The 21,971-nt window shown below is 41.3% G+C and overlaps 1 protein-coding gene across 4 annotated transcripts in view; it reads left to right on the forward strand.

The window, feature by feature from the left end:
* FCHO2 (FCH and mu domain containing endocytic adaptor 2) overlaps positions 1–21,971 on the forward strand; it is a 240,992-nt gene that overhangs the window by 151,803 nt on the left and 67,218 nt on the right. For 2 of the 4 annotated variants that reach the window (XM_073584058.1, XM_073584059.1), the window contains exons 21-26: positions 2,476–2,631; positions 3,492–3,624; positions 11,192–11,391; positions 14,357–14,421; positions 15,131–15,295; positions 16,218–21,487. In XM_073584058.1, the coding sequence (XP_073440159.1) occupies positions 2,476–2,631; positions 3,492–3,624; positions 11,192–11,391; positions 14,357–14,421; positions 15,131–15,295; positions 16,218–16,240 (742 nt within the window). In that variant the 3' untranslated portion in view covers positions 16,241–21,487. Of the gene's footprint in view, positions 1–2,475; positions 2,632–3,491; positions 3,625–11,191; positions 11,392–14,356; positions 14,422–15,130; positions 15,296–16,217; positions 21,488–21,971 lie in introns of those variants that run through there. The other 2 variants (XM_073584057.1, XM_073584056.1) reach the window with 2 other exon arrangements.

Below are 21,971 nucleotides of genomic sequence, written 5' to 3' on the forward strand. Positions count from 1 at the left end.
ATTGATGTGTCATCCTGGATGAGCTGCACTACCTGAGCTACTTCTGTAGGTTATACGGTAGATGCCGCCTCACGCTACTGTACAGTACCTCTATTGGTGTGAGCAATGAGAAAATGCAAAAGTTCCTAAGTGGTCTGTGGTCCCCCCCCTGCAAAACCACTCCTTTATAGTGGTTGTCTTGCTAATTGCCTATCATTTCTACCTGTTGTCTGTTCCATTTGCAGCAGGAGAAATTGATTCACCATCAGTCTTGTTTCATAACTGGACAGGTTGATGTCACAGAAGTTGACTTGGAGTTACATTGTGTTGTTTAAGTGTTCCCTTTAGTTTTTGAGCTGTGTATTTTCAGCTCGTAGAGTAGGGAAAAGCCGCTGATAGACATGTCCGGCCGTGGCATATGTATCATGAAAGGACTGGGCAATTAAATTTCAAATGGTCAGTGCTTCTGTCCTGTGACATCATCTGTCCAGGGAAAGTCTGGAAGCTCCGATACACATCAGAGCTTGCCAACTTTCATCTAGTCTGTATGAGGGCTTTTAGGCCATGTGCACACGATGCAGATTTCCAGCGGATACGCAGCGGATTTTACCGCGCAGAAACGTTGCATATCCGCATTGTGATGAACAGTAGCATGTTAGTCAATTGAAAAAAAAAAAAAACGCTGTGCAGACGCTGCGGATTTTCCACGTGGTTTTCTTGTGGTTCAAAATATGCAGCATGTCACTTCTTTTGTGCGGTTTTCCACCTGCTCCATTCTCCAAATCCGCAGGGGAAAACCGCAAGAAAACAGGAAGAAATCCGCAGGAAAAATGCAGGTCATTTGACCTGCGGATTTCTTCAGTTCTGCGCGGAAAAATCCGCAGGGCTAAAAAGTCCGTCTGCACTTAGCCTTAGAGATCTGTGCAGGGTTTACATGTCAGAATAGCGGCCATTAAATGACCACCAATCGGTTACATGCACGCCGATTGGTAGTTGTTTAATAGCCTGAGCACAGAATGATTGTCAGTTCGATCGTTCAGTGCTCATTGACTATCATGTTATCTGCAGCACATGTCCGGTTTACTGAAGGCGGTGTGCTGTTGATAACTGTGATTTCTAAGGCAGCTTAAAAATTTTGGCACTTGACAAACAGGCATTTTACTTTTTTCTCAGGGGTTGCTTGCCTGTTTTAGATGGACTGATAATTGGGAATCATCATTCTTATTTTGCCAATTATTTGACCGGCTAAATGGCAGCTTATGGAGGTTGGCTAAATTATACCGGGCAAACTACAGCAAAGCCTGCCTAATGCTTGATAACACAAAGATTGAAACCTGCTGCTTCACTGTCTGGACAGGTTAGAAAATAATCTGATGATGCAAATGTGGCCAGTGCCACATCATGTGTTTCAGACTTTGAATGGAAAAGATAATGATGAATGATACAGATCTGTTCACTAGAGTCAGACTTTTGTAACGGGCTTGGATTTACCTTGTGCCCTTATAGAAGAGCAGGATTGATTTGAGCATTGCATCTCTCACATCAATAAATCATTATTAGTGAGTGAAAACCTTTTTGCTATCTCTTGTCTACCATGACTTGTTTTTCCGACTTCTGCTATTGGTGACAAACAAATGTGAGACTACAGTGTGGCCCAAACTCATACAGTATGTTTCACATGGGTAAGTGTTCTAACATAATACACGGACAGTTATTAGGCAGACGTGGTCGTAGCTGTTTTATACTGCTTTCACATCTCCGTGTATATGTGATCGTATGTCTTCTGCATTTATGTTTAGTGAATTATTTACTCTTTAAATCTTTCTTTTTTTTTTACTTAATGAAATGTGCAGTGTTATTCTCATCATGTGTCTTTTGCAGCACACTGCTCCACAGTCTTTCACTTCCTTCTTGCTGGGTGCGGCCAATTCTCTTTGAGTGACAGTTTTGGTCCAGTAGCTTTGGATTTCTGCTGAGCTTCTGATTCTATTGTGGCAGATTATCTGTCTGTCAGTCCTTTTTCTGCAGTGTGCAGTGTTATCACTTTACATTATATGCATATAGAGATAACAGGGCCTTTGAACAAGGTTCAAGACAGAGTTCAATTGAGCAATAATTAAAAACAGGGCTAAAGTGAGTGTTCGTTAGGAGAACTGCTCTGGAAAATGCTGATGGTGGATCTAAGTGATTGTGATTTTGCAGGACTGATATCAGCTCTGAGTCAGAAGCTGACAGCGAAGGGTGAGATGAGCAGCTATATTGAGAACTGACGCCTTGAATGTAACAACTGCACATGCCCTTCTCTGGTGGTCTATCTTTTTGGAAACAGCTGTAAACAATGTAACACAAAAAAGTTCTCATGTCAGGTGACCCACAGCAGAAAGAAAAAGCAAGTCTATTACAAACTTGCTTATTGTCATGCTGTCTGCAGTTCCAGTTTTTAATATGAGAATTCCTCTTTTTAAGATGATTTGTTTCCTCTGTGTGACCTCCTAGGTGTATTGTGAAGATAACTGGAGATATGACAGTGTCATTTCCAAGTGGGATCATTAAAGTGTTCACAAGCAATCCATCTCCGGCCGTGCTCTGCTTCAGGCTGAAAAACACCAGCAAGCTGGAGCAGATTCTACCAAATACACAACTGCTATACAGGTATGGCGCTGCAAATCCTAGTAAGCTCGCGGCCTTTGTCTTCTCATAACCGCGTCCAGTGCCTTTATACTCTGCAGAACGTGTTGTAGCCGTAGTGTCACTTCTGCATAACCAGATGATAGAATATATTGTAGTAGTCACTCTACAGATTGCTATCTGAACATCTGTTTAACGTAACCATCCACCTATGTCAGACTTCAGGCATGTCTTTATAAGATGACAGAAGTGTGCATTGCTGGGGGTGTGTGTGAGCCTTGGTTAATATGTGTCCCTACTACAAAGTGCCCACTGACCAGCTGCGCTCTTAGGTATGCCTCCAGGCATCTCAGTCATCGGTGGCCCTGCCATACAAACTGCAGTGTGCATGACCAAACTCTGAATTAGTCCCTTACACTTCACATTTTAAAACCACAAAGCCCTTTTTATCCTGAGAAAGGTAAAAAACACCCATGTTATATCCCTGGATCTTCATTATACATGATTGCCAGTAATCTGGATATTATTTCTCAGGGAGGATGTCCAACCCTGTGATTTGTGTCCCAGTGTATGGCAGGCAGAGGGGCATCAGACAGCAATCCCTGGGAAAAACTACAGCTACCCAAATCAATCCTTATGTAATTGCTACATATTAGTGATTTGGTATCAGGGTTTAGTAGGGCATGATGGTGACCTCTGCAGTGATGATGATATGAAGGGTGTCCCACATACAGAACGCCTCGAATATAATAACCTACAGCAGCGGCAATGTGGTCCAGAAATATGGCCACACTTGGTGACCGAGGCTTGCTTTACATCTCCCACCATGCATTAAATGCTTTCTTCTGGGTACCCTCCTGACGAAATATATATCTTCTTTACAGCGATCCATCACAAAGTGACAACAACTGCAAAGACTTCTGGATGAATATGCAAGCAGTTACTGCCTACCTCAAGAAGTCTTCTGAGCAAAACCCGTCTGCCTCCTATTATAATGTAGACATCTTGAAATACCAGGTAGAGAACTGGAGAGTTGCACACATACCATCTAATGAGCATGCAATGTGGGAGTGCTTTCTGGAGAACCTTGTGACCCTGGACATTTTGGCAATATTTTATGACTAACCAGCCTTCTAGGGCATTGCAACAATCCCCACACTAAGTCGTCCCGCTGGGACTTGCATCCGGACAAACAGTTATAATGTCAGAGATTATAGTTCATTCTCTGGACTGTATACTGATAATCTGCTGAATTATTTTGGAGAATATACAAAGTGTCCTGTGCCGACACGTGCCTTGCCGACGCGTATTAGACTGATTCACCATGAGATTGATAGCAGAGCATAGAGCAATAACATGAAGGATGAAATCTAGGGATCGAGATGCAGGCTGAATTTCACTGAAAATAAGTACGCCATGTGTAAAAGAAGTGCAGAGTGTCACAATCAATCAGCTGTAGAGTGCAGTTATTGAAGAAAAACAATTTTTGAGTACTTCTTTAAAGGGGGTTTTCAAGGCTTAGTGATCACGCTATCCTAGATATGTAATATCAGGTTGATGGGGGTTTGACACCAAACGCTGTGCCGCTCAATTCCTATTGAAGTGAATGGCAGTAGAGCTGTAGTACCAGAGATCAGCCACGGCACAGCATATGGAGTTGTGATGTTCGGCTTGAGTCAGTGTTTACATTCAGCCGGTGATGAAAGTAGCTGATTGATGTGGGTGCTGGGACATGTGCCTCCACATTTTATTACTTGTTTCCTGCATTTTTACTAGTTTTGTGAACTAATAAACCTTAGCAGTTTTTCCTTGAGCCTTTCTTCTTCTGACCCCCCACCCAACCCTTTCCATAGACTTTTATAGGCAGCAGATGTAATTTGATTCCTCACTGCAGACAGATTTGTAGACAGATGTGAGCAGTTTTTGAAAGAAGTGAATGATCAGTGCAGGAGACAAAAAAAGTGACTGACAAGTAGAGGCGAAAGCATGTTTCTCAAATAAGATATGTTACAAAGTTTTTTTCGTTTCACTTTTGATTTATGGGGGGAAAAAATGCAGTAGTTATTTCATACTATTTTTCAGGCCAATTGCAGCCATACATCAGACAGACTTGGTAATCAGCTATTGAAATCACTTCTCCTTGAAATGGCATTTACGCCTTATAGAGGAGAGCATTTCTCAGTGTCACTGGCATTTTATGTAATGGGGTTTTTAAAGCCTTGTATTCATAGTCACATGCATGATACCGGGACACGAGTCGCCAGCAGGTAATTCGATGGGCAATAGGAATATTCACTCATCTTGTTTTTATGTTGATACTAGATTCCTCTGAGTTTATGCATAAAATATAGTTGGCGAAAGAGGACTGATGGTTCCTGGTGGTATAACAGTGTTGTTTGTGTAAGATCAGAGTCCAATGACTTATTAATATTAGTTAACACATTTAATTTTCCATGGATTATGTAGTATTTATGCATAAGTCTGTGTGCAGCAACTGATACAGATCTTTTCCCTATGTCTTGTATTAATATTCAGCTGATGCCACTGCATAATGTACACTTCATATAAAGGATGATGTTTTATATGTTCCATGTTATAAATTATGTTCTGACATCCTAGCCAGTTACCTCAATGGTTTTCTCTCATTTGGAGGTTCATTTGGCAGATCTAGGAAATTTTTCTTAGAGGAGGGATATACAGTTGTGGTCAAAAGTATTCACACCCCTGCAATTCTGTCAGATAATACTCAGTTTCTTCCTGAAAATGATTGCAAACACAAATTCTTTGGCATTATCTTCATTTAGCTTGTCTTAAATTAAAAAACACAAAAAGAATTGTCCTAAAGCCAAATTGGATATGATTCCACACCAAACATAAAAAAGAGGGTGGACAAAAGTATTGGCACTGTTCGAAAAATCATGTGATGCTTCTCTAATTTGTGTAATTAACAGCACCTGTAACTTACCTGTGGCACCTAACAGGTGTTGGCAATAACTAAATCACACTTGCAGCCAGTTGACATGGATTAAAGTTGACTCAACCTCTGTCCTGTGTCCTTGTGTGTACCACATTGAGCATGGAGAAAAGAAAGAAGACCAAAGAACTGTCTGATGACTTGAGAAACCAAATTATGAGGAAGCATGAGCAATCTCAAGGCTACAAGTCCATCTCCAAAGACCTGATTGTTCCTGTGTCTACCGTGCGCAGTGTCGTCAAGAAGTTTAAAGCCCATGGCACTTTGGCTAACCTCCCTAGATGTGGACGAAAAAGAAAAATTGGCAAGAGATTTCAATGCAAGATCGTGCGGATGTTGGCTAAAGAACCTCGACTAACATCCAAACAAGTTCAAGCTGCCCTGCAGTCCGAGGGTACAACAGTGTCAACCTGTACTATCTGTCGGCGTCTGAATGAAAAGGGACTGTATGGTAGGAGACACAGGAAGACCCCACTTCTTTCCCCGAGACCTAAAAAAGCCAGGCTGGAGTTTGCCAAAACTTACCTGAAAAAGCCTATAACGTTTTGGAAGAATGTTCTCTGGTCAGATGAGACAAAAGTAGAGCTTTTTGGGCAAAGGCATCGACATAGAGTTTACAGGAGAAAAAAAAGAGGCATTCAAAGAAAAGAACACGGTCCCTACAGTCAAATATGACGTAGGTTCCCTGATGTTTTGGGGTTCCTTTGCTGCCTCTGGCACTGGACTGCTTGACTGTGTGCATGGCATTATGAAGTCAGAAGACTACCAACAAATTTTGCAGCATAATGTAGGGCCCAGTGTGAGAAAGCTGGGTTTCCCTCAGAGGTCATGGGTCTTCCAGCAGGACAATGACCCAAAACACACTTCAAAAAGCACTAGAAAATGGTTTGAGAGAAAGCACTGGAGACTTCTAAGGTGGCCAGCAATGAGTCCAGACCTGAATCCCATAGAACACCTGTGGAGAGATCTAAAAATGGCAGTTTGGAGAAGGCACCCTTCAAATATCAGGGACCTGGAGCAGTTTGCCAAAGAAGAATGGTCTAAAATCCCAGCAGAGCATTGTAAGAAACTCATTGATGGTTACCGGAAGCGGTTGGTCGCAGTTATTTTGGCTAAAGGTTGTGCCCAAAGTGACCCCATTTTGGAAACTAGACCCCCCAAGGAACTTATCTAGATATGTGGTGAGAACTTTGAACCCACAAGGGCTTTACAGAAGTATATAACATACAGCCGTACAATTAAAAAATCATACTTTTTCCACAAAAATGATCTTTTCACCCTCAATTCTTATTTTTCCAAGGGTAACAGCACCCTAAAAGTTATTGTGTAATTTGTCCTGAGTACGCTGATACCCCACATGTGGGGGTAAACCACTATTTGGGCGCATGGCAGAGCTCGGAAGGGAAGCAGCGCCATTTGACGTTTTTGGCTGGAATTGAGATCGGACACCATGTCGCGATTTCAAAACCCCCGATGTACCTAAACAGTGGAAACCCCCCACAAATGACACCATTTTGTAAACTAGACCCCCCAAGGAACTTATTTAGATGTGTGGTGAGCACTTTGAACCCCCCAGTGCTTCACAGAAGTTTATAACGCCCGGGCGTGAAAATAAAAAATTCGTATTTTTTCCACAAACATGATCTTTTAGTCACCATTTTTTTATTTTCCCAAGGGTAACAGGAGAAATTGAACCCCAAAAGTTGTTGTCCAATTTGTCCTGAGTACGCTGACACCCCATATGTGGGAGAAAACTACTGTATGGACACACGTCAGGGCTCGGAAGGGAAGTAGTGACGTTTTGGAATGCAGACATTGATGGAATGGTCTGTGGGTGTCATGTTGCCTTTGGAGAGCCCCTAATGTACCTAAACAGTGGAAACCCCCCACAAATGACCCCATTTTGAAAACTAGACCCCCTAAGGAACTTATCTAGATGTGAGGTGAGCACTTTGAACCCCCAAGGGCTTCACAGAAGTTTATAATGCCAGGGCATGAAAATAAAAAATAATCGTATTTTTTCCACAAACATGATCAATTAGTCCCCAATTTTTTCATTTTCCCAAGGGTAACAGGAGAAATTGGACCCCAAAAGTTGTTGTCCAATTTGTCATGAGTACGCTGACACCCTATATGTGGGAGAAAACTACTGTATGGACACACGTCGGGGCTCGGAAGGGAAGCAGTGACGTTTTGGAATGCAGACTTTGATGGAATGGTTTGCGGGTGTCATGTGCGTTTGGAGAGCCCCTGATGTACCTAAACTATTGAAACTCCCCACAAGTGACCCCATTTTGGACACTAAACCCCCCACGGAACTTATCTAGATGTGTGGTGAGCACTTTGAACCCCCAAGTGCTTCACAGAAGTTTATAACGCTCGGACGTGAAAATAAAAAAAAATCATTTTTTTCCACAAAAATGATATTTTTGCCCCCAATTTTTTATTTTCCTAAGGGTAACAGGAGAAATTGGACCCCGAAAATTGTTTTGCAATTTGTCCTGAGTAGGCTGATACCCTACATGTGGGGGTAAAACACTGTTTGGGCGCATGGCAGAGCTTGGAAGGGAAGGAGCTCCATTTGACTTTTTCAGCTCAGAATTGGCTGGAATTGAGATCAGACGCCATGTTGCATTTGGAGAGCCCCTGATGTGCCCAAACAGTGGAAACCCCCAATTCTAACTCCAACTCGAACCCCAACACACCCCTATCCCTAATCTCAGCCCTAACCCTAGCCCTAACCCTAATGGAAAAATGGAAATAAATACATTTTTTTTATTTTATTATTTTTCCCTAACTAAGGGGGTGATAACGGGGGGTTTGATTTACTATTTATGGCGTTTTTTTTGGTTGGCAGCTGTCGCACGCTAAAAGACGCTTTTTATTGTAAAAATAGTTTTTGCATCACCACATATTGAGAGCTATAATTTTTCCGTATTTTGACCCACCGAGTCATGTGAGGTCTTATTTTTTGCAGGACGAGTTGACGTTTTTATTGGTACCATTTTCGGGCATGTGACATTTTTTGATCGCTTTTTATTCCGATTTTTGGGAAGCAGAATGAACAAAAACCAGCGTTTCATGAATTTCTTTTGTGGGAGTGCGTTTACACCGTTCCGCGTGCGGTAAAATTGATAAAGTGGTTTTATTCTTCGGGTCAGTACGGTTACAGCGATACCTCATTTAGGTCGTTTTTTTATGTTTTGTCTGTTTTATGCAATGAAAATTATTTTATATAAAAAATAATTATTTTTGCATCGCTTTATTCTGCGAGCTATAACTTTTTTATTTTTTCGCTGATGACGCTGTGTGGCGGCTCGTTTATTGCGGGACAAGATGACGTTTTCAGCGGTACCATGGATATTTATATGCGTCTTTTTGATCGCGCGTTATTACACTTTTCGTTTGGCGGTATGATAAATCATTATTTTTTGCTTCGTTTTTTATTTTTTAAGTGGTTCGCTAAAGGGGTTAACTAATGGGACAGTTTTATAGGGCGGGTCGTTATGGACGCGGCGATACCTATTATGTGTACTTTTATTGTTTTTTTTTGTTTTTTTTATTTCCAAAAAATGGATTTATTTGGGGGAATATATTTTTTTTTTTCTAATTTATTTGGCGATTTTTTTTTTTTTTTTTTAATTATTTTAACACTTTTTTTTTATTTTTTTTTAACTTTATTAAATAGTCCCAGGTGGGACATCACTGTCCTGTGACAGATCGCTGATCTTTCACATCACAGATCACTGTGACAGATCAGCGCCGAAGGCTTCCTCATGCCTGCGCTTTGCAGGCACTGAGGAAGCCAGCTTCCTACAGGCCCCCGAAGGCCCCCGTCGCCATCTTGGATTCGGGGGCCTGCAGGAAAGGAGCTCCCCGCAGCAGCGCTGCACATTGCGCTGCCGTGGGGGGCTCAGGGAAGCACGGAGGGAGCCCCCTCCCTGCCGATGCTTCCCTTTAACCCCCGGTACACCAAGATCGTGTTTGATCGCGGTGTGCAAGGGGTTAACGTGTCGGGGGCGGTCCGTGACCGCCCCTGACACATTGTGCCGGGTGTCAGCTGTGATAATCAGCTGACACCCGGCCGCGATCAGCGGCGCTCACCACGTGGGCGCCACTGATCGCGGTAGACGTACTATCCCGTCCATGGGCATAGGGGCCCGGGTCCCATGGACGGGATAGTACGTCTGATGTCAGGAAGGGGTTAACTAGTCTGCAGACACGCCTTAATTTATTTATTTGGGGAAATAAAAAGGCCCGTATTGCTTCAAATCAGTTATACAAACATAAGCTACGTGGAGGTATGGGACTGCCTAACATCTCAGCTTATTATTACTCTAATCTTATTAAACAAAGTCTTTGTTGGTGGTCAACTGGCCATATACCTTCATGGGCGGACTTGGAATTTTATTTTAATAAAAATTCCCCTCCTTGTTCTCTTATTTTGAATCTAATGACATCTAAGCATTTATCTCAGTCTAATCATCCAATTTTTATGGCTGCTATTGTGGCTTGGAGGAAGTTTTTTAAATTTAAGAGTGTTTTTTCTAGGATTCAACTCCTGTTGAGGCTTCCTCTCTCTTTTCTGGCCTCTGTTTATTCATTCGATTTGCATTCTACTTGGGCTGACTGGGGTATTTCTAAATTAAATGACATCTTTGATGGTCATAAATTTGTATCTTTTTCTCATCTTAAGAATAGGTTTGGGGTTCCCTCCTCTGCTTTTCTACACTTTACTATGTTGAAAGAATTTTTGACTCCACTGGTGACTCGCTGCCCTCTGCTATTGGAGCCAGCGATCAATATTTTATGCAACTCAGGCCATAATATTTTTTGGTCCACTCGTTATATCTACCAGTGTTTCAACAACGATTCTGCATTTATAAAATCCCCATATATGAAAAAATGGGAATCGGCTTTGAATTTTTCTGTTACCCCAGATGTTTGGGAACTGACATGTCTCTAACCTATTCTGCTACCATGTCTATGGCTCTCCATGAGTCCTACTTTAAAATCATATCGAGATGGTACTTGTCGCCATCTCGTCTAGCTTTTATCAACCCTTCCACCTCCCCTCTCTGTTGGAGGGATTGCGGGCATCATGGTAGCCTTTCCCATTTATTTTGTTTTTGTCCACGTCTTCGGCATTTTTGGGACGACATCTCCTCTCTTATTTCTCATATTTTAAATCAATCAGATTTTTCACTGACTCCTCAGTTCGCCCTGCTCTCGTTGGATGCAAGTCGTTTGAATCCTTCTGTTAGGAAATTGGTTATTCATTTACTTTTGGTTTCTAAAAATGAAATTGCGTTTTATTGGAAATCCACTCGAGTGCCCTCTTCACTCGATATTATTGCAAAGCTGACTTTACACAAGTCATATGAGCAAAAATTGGCGTTGCTGAATGGCTGTCTTCCTTCCTTTATAAAGAAATGGTCCCGCTGGCTGGAAATGTTTCCATGAGTTCTTATTATTATTTATAGTCTGGTTGTGTTTTTTTATTTTTTCTTTCATGTGTCTTGAATGCCTCATGATATTACATTTATGTATGCTCTGTTATAAAATGTTAATAAAATAGTTTGGAAAAGAAACTGTGTCTTCTCATTCTAGGTGTCATCGAATGGCATCCAGTCCACTCCCCTCAACCTGGCCACATACTGGAAGTGTAACTCTAACACTACTGATGTGAGACTAGATTACAAATATAACCCAGAGTCTATGGCAGTGCCCAGTGCGTTATCAAACATCCAGGTCATGGTTCCTGTGGATGGCGCCGTTACAAACATGCAGTCTATTCCCACCGCAGTATGGTAAGGATTTTCTGTGTCCCAATATTATCATTATTTAATGCATTTTATGTCTGTAATGTTTATTTACATTTGTAAACATACATAAAGATTACAACTAGGAAAAAGGAAAAGGGGAAAATATCAGGAATAAGGAAAATGTAGAAATCATTGCCCTATCTGATCCATTCATGAACACTACCCTCTTGCTGCACATGTGACTATGATTCACGTTGTCTCTGGCAATAATTTTTTTCTGTACTGGGTATTATATAGGGTTCTCATCCACACCCCTCAACTCTCCCTCTGCTCTGGTGAGAGGAGGAGGATGGATAATACAAGAGGACATTGATACAAATTCATAATGCTAATTTATGACACATTTTCTCACAGGAACCTCCTAATGAAATAATATGGCCGCCTTGTTTCACCATCCTGTACGCACCAAAAACGACTGATATCCATAATTTGGGATGGTATTACATTTTTATGGTTTCCCATGGACAAAACTCCTGGCGCTTGAACAAACAGAATAAATTATGTTCCCCGATCACAGATATGTCGATGGATGGTGTTGATATCTATATTGCGTGGAAATATTGAATTTCCATTGCCAGATATGCTAGAGACATACCTTATGGGTCATTATCTCCTCCCATATATTTTACCATCTGTATACTTACCTTAAAGGGAACCTGTCACCAGGTTTGGCTCATATGAGATAAGACCTCCACCACTGATATACTGCATTTTATAATCTGGCCCCAACCCAAACTGAAAGAGGATAAAAAAAGAGATTTTATTGTATTCATGTGTGGACTGGTCCAGTTGGGGGCTGTTGCTGACTTGGTCCAGCGCCATCCTTCTTCTTGTGATGCCATCTTGCTTCTTGTGGATGACACGTCCCTATGTTATCCACACAGTCTCCCCGGCATCGCACTCCTGCACAGGCGTACTTTTCTGCTCTGATGAGGGCAGAGCAAAGTACTGCAGTGTGCAGGTGCCGGGAAAGGTCAGAGAGGCCCGGCGCGTGCGCACTGCAGTACTGTCATGGCAGAGAAATACGCCTGCGCAAGAGCATGATCCCAGGTAGACTGCGTGAATGATTTACAGACGTGTCATCCACATGAAGCAAGAAGGAGGACGGCGATCTTAAGAAGATGGGAGGCTCCAAATCTAGAAGATCGACATCTCACGGAGCAGACCGCCCCACAGATGAATATAATAAAAGCTTTTTTTTTTCTCTTACAGGTCTGGTTGGAGGCACATATAGAGCATTATAGAATGCAGTATATAAGGCCGGAAAGGTGGTGATATCTCATGTCGGCCAAACATGGTGACAGGTTCCCTTTAATTCATTACATTTTCAAATATATATTGTGTGTCAAAGAAGCCTCTGAATGTCGTGGATCTAATTGGATTCAATATTGAGAGAGATTCAAACTTTTCCATACTTTGTGATATAATTGAAGTCTTCCAATCTATTTTGTTTTCAAAGTGTCTTATGATGCACAGGGAATTAGTACAAGTAACCAATGTTATACAAATTAAATGGTCTAAACACTTGTGTGGTAATTTGTTAAATCTGACATCAAACTAGGACTTCACTGCAAGCGACTGTTTTATCTTGTCATCTATGGTTAATTATAGACTTGGATAATTATGTGCAAGAAATGGCTCCTTTTGTGATTTTGTGCCTAGTGTCGTGTATCGCTGTGATATACTCCCTCACCTTTCATTCTCTATGGATAGAAAGCGAGATCGCTTTGTGTGACGGGGATCAGCGACCGGCCCCCCTGCCGGGTATCGCTGATCGTTCTCGATCGGCCTGGGCCATTTTTTGATCGCTGGTCTCCCGCTGGCCAGCACGCATCCCTGCGTGTGGCAGCGAGAGACCAGCGATCGTCAACGCTGGTTTCTAATGTAAACAGCGGGTATCTAATAGCCGCGGCTCTTGGATACCTGCTGTTTACCTTGGAAACCGGCGTACACGCTGGTTTCCAAGGTAAACAGCGGGTATCCAGGAGCTCTTGGATACCCAATGTTTACCTTGGAAACCAGCGTGTACTCCGGTTTCCATGGTAAACATCAGGTATCCAGGAGCCGCGGCTCCTGGATACCCGATGTGTACATTAGAAACCAGCTTGCTCGCTGGTCCTGATCGCTGGAGGAGCTGTCTAACGATGTCCCAGCGATCCCATCCATGTCGGATCGTTGGTGGGATCGCTGGGACATCGTTATGTGTAACGGGGCCTTTAGTCTCTTGAGCTAACCAACATGGGATATTTGACAATTTAGTGCCGCTGGCTCCCTATATACTTTAAAGAGAACCTGTCACTACCATAAAGAACTAATTGTTCTTACCTGGTGTAAATGCTACTGTTCTCCTAAATCTTGTGTTAGTTTCTTCTGTTTTTACGCCTCTCCATTCCTGAAATATGGCCAACTCTTCCCTGTATATTAATCTAGTCTCTAGAACCAAGTGGGCTTGGTTCTTAACGCTTTCTCTTGTGTGTCTTTTTGGGACCTTTATCTATTTAGCTAAAAAAAAAAAAAAACCTTTATAAACAGGTAAAAGGTCAGGTAGATTACAAATATAACCCAGCATCTATGGCAGTGCCAAGTGCATTACCAGATCAGAAATTACAGGGAACCGGACAGGTAATTCATGCTACCCAAACTAAGGGTATTTTGAATTGCAGCCTGGCTAAATGATTGTAATTATATTATTCTCTGAAACTTCCCAGTACTTCAGTGAAGGTATACTTTACAGATTCGGCTGGAGACCAGACTAGTATGGTGCTGCCACCGGCCGGCTCTTCCCAGCTCCACTGTAGGTGGCTGACAGGTCTCTCCCTGACGTGTAAGTGGGTATATCCCCTGTAGCGGCGATTCATGCTGCCCGCTGCTTAGACACCGTAAAGTGCTTTTGTCACCTCTTTTATATTCAAATTTTTGGCATTGATGACGGAAGTTACTTCTCTTCTAGGAATGCAGAACAAATGAAAGCCTTTTGGAAAGTGTCTGTGATTTCAGAAAAGTCTGAAAATGGAGGTGAGTACAGAATCCTCGGACGGGGTGGGCATTATATTACTAAGGGTCACGTAATAGTGGAGACAAATGACCCGTGCTGTACTCTTTACTAGAGATGAGCGACCTTGCCTTTTTTAGGGTCGAGTCGGGTTTCATGAAACCCGACTTTCTCAAAAGTCGAGTCGTACGAAATCGGCCGACTATCGTGAAAAGTCGAAGGTCCGACTGAAACATGAAACCCAATGCAAGTCAATGGGGAAGCAAAGTCGGGAGGGAGTGGAGGACAGTCAACACACCTACACACCTACTTGCCGGACCGCTTTTTTAAAGTGCACGAAAACTCACACACACACACACACACACTCTCTCTCTCTCTCCCTCCCCCTTTCTCTCTCTCTCTCTCTCTCTCCCCCTCTCTCTTTTGAATTTGACCGACCCGTTTCGCGCAACTCTACTCGTTACACAATAACTAAAGGTTGTAACCATGTTTCTGTGCTCGCACTTGCCATCTTTTATACATGTGTTTGGGTTTGGTGGGTTGTGCATTCTGACTTATAAGAACAGCAAGTTATTGAAGCTACACCCAGTTCAGGAGGTTTGCTTCCTTCCCTCTATATAGTTTGATATAAGAATACATTATATAGTGTGTATATAATGAGACACCCCCACCTTTTGCTGTAGTCGGTGTGGGGTTTGTGGGTACTGCATTTAATCTTGTGTAATATTGTAGGATCAGGATCGCTCAGAGCAAAATTTGATGTCTCGGAGGGTCCTAGTAACCCGAGCACGCTGGCTGTGCAATTCATGAGTGATGGTGGGACCTTGTCTGGAGTGGACGTAGAGCTTGTGGGAACGGGCTATCGTCTGTCTTTAGTGAAGAGGAGGTTTGGCACAGGTACAATTCTCTTTGTTTTTGAAACTTGCGTAACAATTTTACATATTTTTCTGTCTCTTTTCTTTATGAGAATAATTACTTTACAAATAATTAGGTCATTGTACTAGTAGGACATATTCAGGATCCAGACAAAATTTAGGTACAGGTTAAGATTATGGATTATTGCTACCTATACTGCGCTGTAAGTTTATGTTTACACTTGGCGTAATTGAGCCTAATTTTTCTACACCGAAAACCGAGTGTTGGCAGGAAAAATGCTGCGTACAATACACACTTTTTTGGCTTGTATATATGTGTTTTTTCAGGGATTTTACTTGCATTTTCTTCATGGGTGAAAAATACTGCAAAACTTTAGAAAGAATTGACAGGCCACAGATTTGAAAAAAGTGCTTTGATGGTTAAAATACACACCGGGGGAAAAAAAAGCGAGATTTTAGAGATCTCATTCATTTTTCAGGTATTATATAACACTGTATACTTTATGCACAGTGTTCAGATGTGCAGCAAAAATACTGCAATTACGCCATGTGTTAAAGAACTCTAAGGGTATGTGCACACTGAGGGTTTTTTTTATTTTTTTAAAGATGTTTTTGGACCAGAAACTGAGCGGAAACTCTCTCAAAAACTCTTCTCAAAAACTTTTTGGCTCCTTTTTGGGTCCAAATATTCTGCCAAAAGACACCACATGCACATACTCTGATGGTGCCGACTAGCTCCATTGGATTACTACTGGGCAAAATCCAGATCTGTCGTCTAATCTGCAGCAGAAATCCAAGTTTCAGCTTTAGATTTCTGTCATGGATTTTCTAGAAGTCAGTGTGCGAATGACCTTATGGTAAATTGAAGGTCTGTGATTCATTGCACATGTGCATTCTTATTTGTCATAAACAATTAGTAATTTTTTCTTTTTTTTTTCTTACAGGAAAATACATGGCCGACTATTGATTTTAATTTAATTTTTTTTTTTTTTTTTTTTTAAATCATGGGATATAAGGAAACTGCTTTCCTGTTAATTTATCGGAAATCTTCCACATGCTGTTTTAATTATAGATTTATATATATTTTTAATTGTTTAGAAGGTATTTCTATATTGCTGCCAACTGCAAAGCATAAAAATGCACTTTTTATGAGTCATTTTGTGTAATATCTTTTGGACACTGTTGTAGCACTGAAGTTTTCGGCCGTCATGGTTGAAGGTCCGCTGTCAAGAAAAAAAAAAAAGGCAATTTCTGTGTATTTGTGTAAAGACCACACTTTCCTTTGTAACAAGCCATTATTTTGTATCAGAGAAGTATGTAAGATTACATTTTGTAACAAACTCAAAAAATTGCAAGAGCAATCAGACCTCATCATACAGTGTTTTATACCCATGTAAATAGGCCAGTAGAATTATTTATCCCAACTCTCCAGTTCAGGGTATAGTTATCCCGCCGCGGGACCCACATAGGACGGAGCCAGTTTGTTGACTCGTCTTCGTATGTGTAAAGGACGCAGCCAGTTTGTTGACTAGTCTTCGTATGTGTAAATGGCGGCCAATTAATTCGCTACGAAACTTGATGTAAAAGTGTCTGTTTTCATTGTGGGTGTCTCATCCATAGAAAATGTTATTTAGCCCCTGTGCCCTAATTGCCCAGAGAAGACAACTCAAGACAAATTTGCCGATTGACATATTACACTTTTAATAACCAATATCATATTTTAATTTCTCTGAAAGTGCAATTACTGGAAATGGAATAGTACAAAGTGACTTTTCGTATCAACGATGATGAAGGCAACGTTCTTTTTATATGCATTAACATCTGTGCCTTTCCTATCAGGATCTATTACCCTTGTCATTATTTCTGGTTGCACTGGTCGACAACCTGCGGCTCTCCAGCTGTTGTGATGTGACAACTATAAGGGCTAGTCTATTGTCAGGTATGCAAACTTGTAAATGCCACGTACAGACCTCAGTGAGCCTGTGTGCCCGGCCACTTGGCACATCCTATTCAACCAGTACGATTGTTCTATGCTGTAAACAGGATAACTAACATGTATATTAATGCATGGCCCAGAAGGAGGAGGGGAAGGCAAGGAAACTTGTGATGTTTTATCCAAAAATGTCTTTGTTATTCCCAATCTGCCACGTGTTATTTCCAGGACAAGAATTTAGCACTGCAATGATGTCACATTTTATTTTACCCACTCAGTTTTATCGTATACGCTAAAAAGGTTTAGAAGAATTATCTTTAAAGCACATCTGTGACTAGATTTCACAATACAAAGTTCCTAGATTATTACATAGACATTTTAGACCTTGAGAAATTGGTGTACTTACTTTAAAAATCCATCCCACTGTGGCTGAATAATCCAGATATTAGTAAAAACATACACCTGGACTCTTAAAATTCTGAATTTAATATCAGACTTGACAACTTTCATATAGGATTATACCGCTCTTCGGACTTTGATTTTCAAAATAAGTACAACCGCCTCATCAGATCTAAGAGAACCGCCTCATCAGATCTAAGAGATGTATTTAATATAATGTTTTATACAGCTTGTATTGTGAAAAGTGGTGATGGATCCACTTCAAATGACTTCTTTATCTGCCGTTATTGCCATAGTTGCAACGGGTCTTCAGATACCAACACAGTTCCAAGTTTTGGCAGATCATCTTTCGCCTTGCGTACAACAGAGTAGAGTGTTTTCTGGATCAGCACGCCGTCAGTGCTGCTTGTGAAAGGGGCAGCTGACTGACACTCTTCAGTAGCAGTGGGTATCTTCTGTCATAGCTAATGACAAAACATGATAGCCACCAAAATGAACCCATCCGTCAGCCCCTTCACACACAGCACGGATGGCAGACCAACACAGTAAACAATTAAAAACCAAGAACAATGGTGGCCAGCAATATGGAGATGAAGGGTGTTCTATGTGTGCAAAGCAGAGAGCATAAAAACGATGAAACAAGTGAAGACACACAAATTCTGCACACCATACAATAAATATCCAAAGAAAAATCTGTTTACTCACACATGTATAAAATACAAATGCCACATATGTCAGAGACCACAGAAATGGTGTAACACTCTCCCATAATAGGGTATGCCCGGCAAAGTGCGCCCTTGTAATGAATATTGAAATTGTTAAAGTGCAAGGACTATGGTGCAAAAGAACAATGTGGATTCTAATATACAAAGAAAGTGGAAAAAAAAACCAATATAATGTGATATCCAACATGAATCCAGAGTACATAATGGCCCAGGGAGATGGGTAGAGGTAGAGATCATTACACGGATGGCTGTGTATGGCTGCAAGTAGCTTCCTCAGGGGGACACTTTCCTTTATTGAGCACAAACCAGAGGTGAAGCTGCTGGAACCTCATATGTGAAGATCTGTTGGAAACACATCCAATGATGAAGTGGACAGTTCCTCTTACAGCCTAAGTTTACTTACAATGCAGTAGTTGTTCAGCTGGGTCCTCATACTGGTGGTGGACAGAATAGATAATTGTAGCTGAATTCAAGAGTGAAGGCCCTGATAAAAAGGTTCCCTTATCTAAGCTGGCTGGCCCCTCTTAAGGTTGGTCCTAAATTTTCAGGTTTAGAGTTGGGTTATATTTTGATTCGATGTATGCCTATATTGAAAGGCTGTCTTGGAACAGCTATTCAATTACCACTAATCTTAATTTGTTTTCAACCTGTGTACTTCGGGAATGATCACATATATAAAACACTAATAGAGTATTTGCAGACATGGCTGCAGTTCCTTGTCTTCCTCCATAACTGGAGGTCGCCCAAGAGATATTTGCAATACGACCTAAAGCCTCACAGTGTAACCTCAGCTTAGATGCTGATCCGTTGCTATACAGGCTGAGGTGACCATTAGGTAGTAGGGTTTAATGGGTTCCAAGCTGCAAAACACATTGTCAAACGAGGAATCTGAATGAAGAGAGAAAGGTCTCTAGTTTGGGACCGCCATCAATTATTGTCTGGGTGAATAACTGCAACACAAATTATGTCTTCCAGTTTGGAGGACAGAAGATCTTTTCTGCATTAAGTGGGCAGTGCATTGATTTACATGGGCACAGTGTAATGCCTCTTTTCGCATGGGGTGTGGCTACAGTGGAACATGACATTTTCTGCCGGGTTCCTTCACCGAATACAGTTGATTGTTGCATGTCCCAATATCTGGAAATGCTGTATATTGTCAGGGGTCCTTTGTATAAGAAGGAATTTTACTAAGGTCAAATACTTCACGGACAAGTATGTGCATTAAAGGGTTAGACCTGCTACCCTCACTCCCGCATCGATTGTTGTGGGGCAGATTACGTCATGTCTACTGATATCCATTGGACGTGCACGATTGTCAGGTATCCATTACAATGGGACAGGTGCAAAATACCTGCCAATCACACACATACCCCGCCATGTATCCGCAGATATGGCATCACCTGTACCCCTCGCCTCTCAGTGTAGAAGTGAGTGGAACAGGATTAACCTTGTAAATGCAACAGCATGAAAAAAATGTCACCACATTTTTTTATAGCCATTTCTGCGCTATACCAGTCATATTGCTATAAAATGTTGACCTCGCAGACGCGTACATATAACTGATGGTGGCTTAGAGCCACTTTACATAATGGAGGTCAGCATCATAAGGAGGAACGAGAAGAACAATTCCTCAAATCTGTGAGCGCTGTTGGTGCTGGATATGCTGTAGTACATACATGGCAGCCGTGAGAAAGCCACCAGACAGAATCCGGGCTGCCAAAAAGTAGCAGCCGGGAATTTTCTGTTCATGCTGCTCTGCAATAATAGAAAGTAAGCCCATCCGTATTCACAGTATATGGGAGGCAGGTCAGTAATCCAGAGACACTAATGTCTTTATTGCACAGCAGGCACATATACTGTTCTGTAAGGGGGCAGTGCATGTTACGAGTATACTCTGCACTAGATGTAACACGGCGTATACATTTTGCCTGGAGTGTTTTTTTTGTTTGTTTTTTTTTTAAATAAGTGTTCAAGAATAAAAAAAAGCCTGAGCTGTACATGACTCTAAATAAACACATTAAAGGGAATCTGTCAGCACAAAATGACTGTTCATACCAAACGCAGGCGCGCAGTGCACCCTTAGCATCACTGAACAGCTATGTACACTTTCCCTCCTACTTGTGTGTTTTTTCATCAGGCTTTACAGGAGCCAGTGGTTGGGTGACCGAGTTGTCAATCGAGGAAGAGCAGGCACAAATAGATGGAAAACGAGTAGGTGGAAAGGGGCTTGTTTTCAGCCTGAGTGCATCAAGTCTTGGTATGAACAGTCATTTTGTGCTGACAGTACTTTAATTGGATGTCTAATGGATGCCTTTATACAAAATCTTAAAATCGAAGTAAACCCTTGTCTTGTAAAGAATCCTCCTTGTTATACATTAATACCGTACAGTCCTCTGTTACATGTAGCTGCAGATGTTTAACCAAAGCTGCCCTATAACACCTACGTACGTAGGTTACCGATACGACGCCTACTAGAAGCAATAACCGTGCTTACCATTATACACTATCAATGCGTTCTTAGCAATATACCAAGCAATACTGGTGTGATATTAGGGCTTTTTACGCTACAGATCGGGAAGCTAATACATGACACTTCTGGTTCTCTCTATTGTAATCTGTTTTTCATTCTGACCAGTAACTATCTGGATTAATATATTTTTTTTTTTTTTCCTTTTCTGCAAGAATACAAAGCAGAAGTATGTAAACCTAGTCGTATGTATACATTATAGCACTTACGTAATCAGAAATGTACTCGTTGTAAGAGCAGGTTACAATACTGAAGCCATACAGATTTATATGGGACTCTTTCGATGGTGAATGAAATTACTTTACTCTACAGGTCGATGCTGGTATCTGCCCAATGTTGTGTGTAGCGAGCTGGCTCTTGCTTTTGTACACCTTTCTTATCCTTTTAGCTGCCTCTTGTGTAGATGACTTTGTAAACACTGAAGCTAAAGTACTCCTGACTTTTTATGGAATGTTCTTACTTTTGATTGTAAATTTAAAAAAAAAAAAAAAAAAAAAAAAAAGCAAAACAAAAGTTTATCTTACAACAAAAAATGTAAATATTTTGTTTGTTTTTTTTCATAATGTAAATTTTAAAAATTATGTTGCATCTGTAATAAATATGTAATATATGCATAATTTACGAAACCTACGCTGTTGTGGCTTTTTTTTTTTTTATCTTTATGCCCACCGACTCATCAAGACTGGAGTACGATGCTCCAACTTCATTAGCAGGCACGCGCCACTTAATGAATTTGGTGCATATTTCTACCGTCATGCGCCACTGCAAAAAATGTACACCGGTCAGAGACATGAGAACATTTCGGTCACAATTTAATCCACTTTTGCGGTGGATATTACGATGTCTTTGCCAATTGTACTCAATCACACCCATTCTGTCTAAACTTCGCTCGCTTATCAAAAAGTTAATAGATTTGTCCAGGACTGGCATAAAACTACCAATAGTCAAAATTTTTGCAGCAAACTTTTGCATCGTTTTAGGGTACAGTTCTGGCAAAAAATTTTATTGAATTGGGCCCCATTGAGTCAAGTCATATCAGATACACATCTTAAGGGCCAATTCACACACACGTTCACGAGCAAGTGCTCAGCGTGGATGGAACAGCTCGTGGGCT

Source organism: Dendrobates tinctorius, unplaced genomic scaffold, assembly GCF_039654945.1.
Source record: "Dendrobates tinctorius isolate UK_male_01 unplaced genomic scaffold, ASM3965494v1 ptg000083l, whole genome shotgun sequence".
Classification (NCBI taxonomy): domain Eukaryota; kingdom Metazoa; phylum Chordata; class Amphibia; order Anura; family Dendrobatidae; genus Dendrobates; species Dendrobates tinctorius.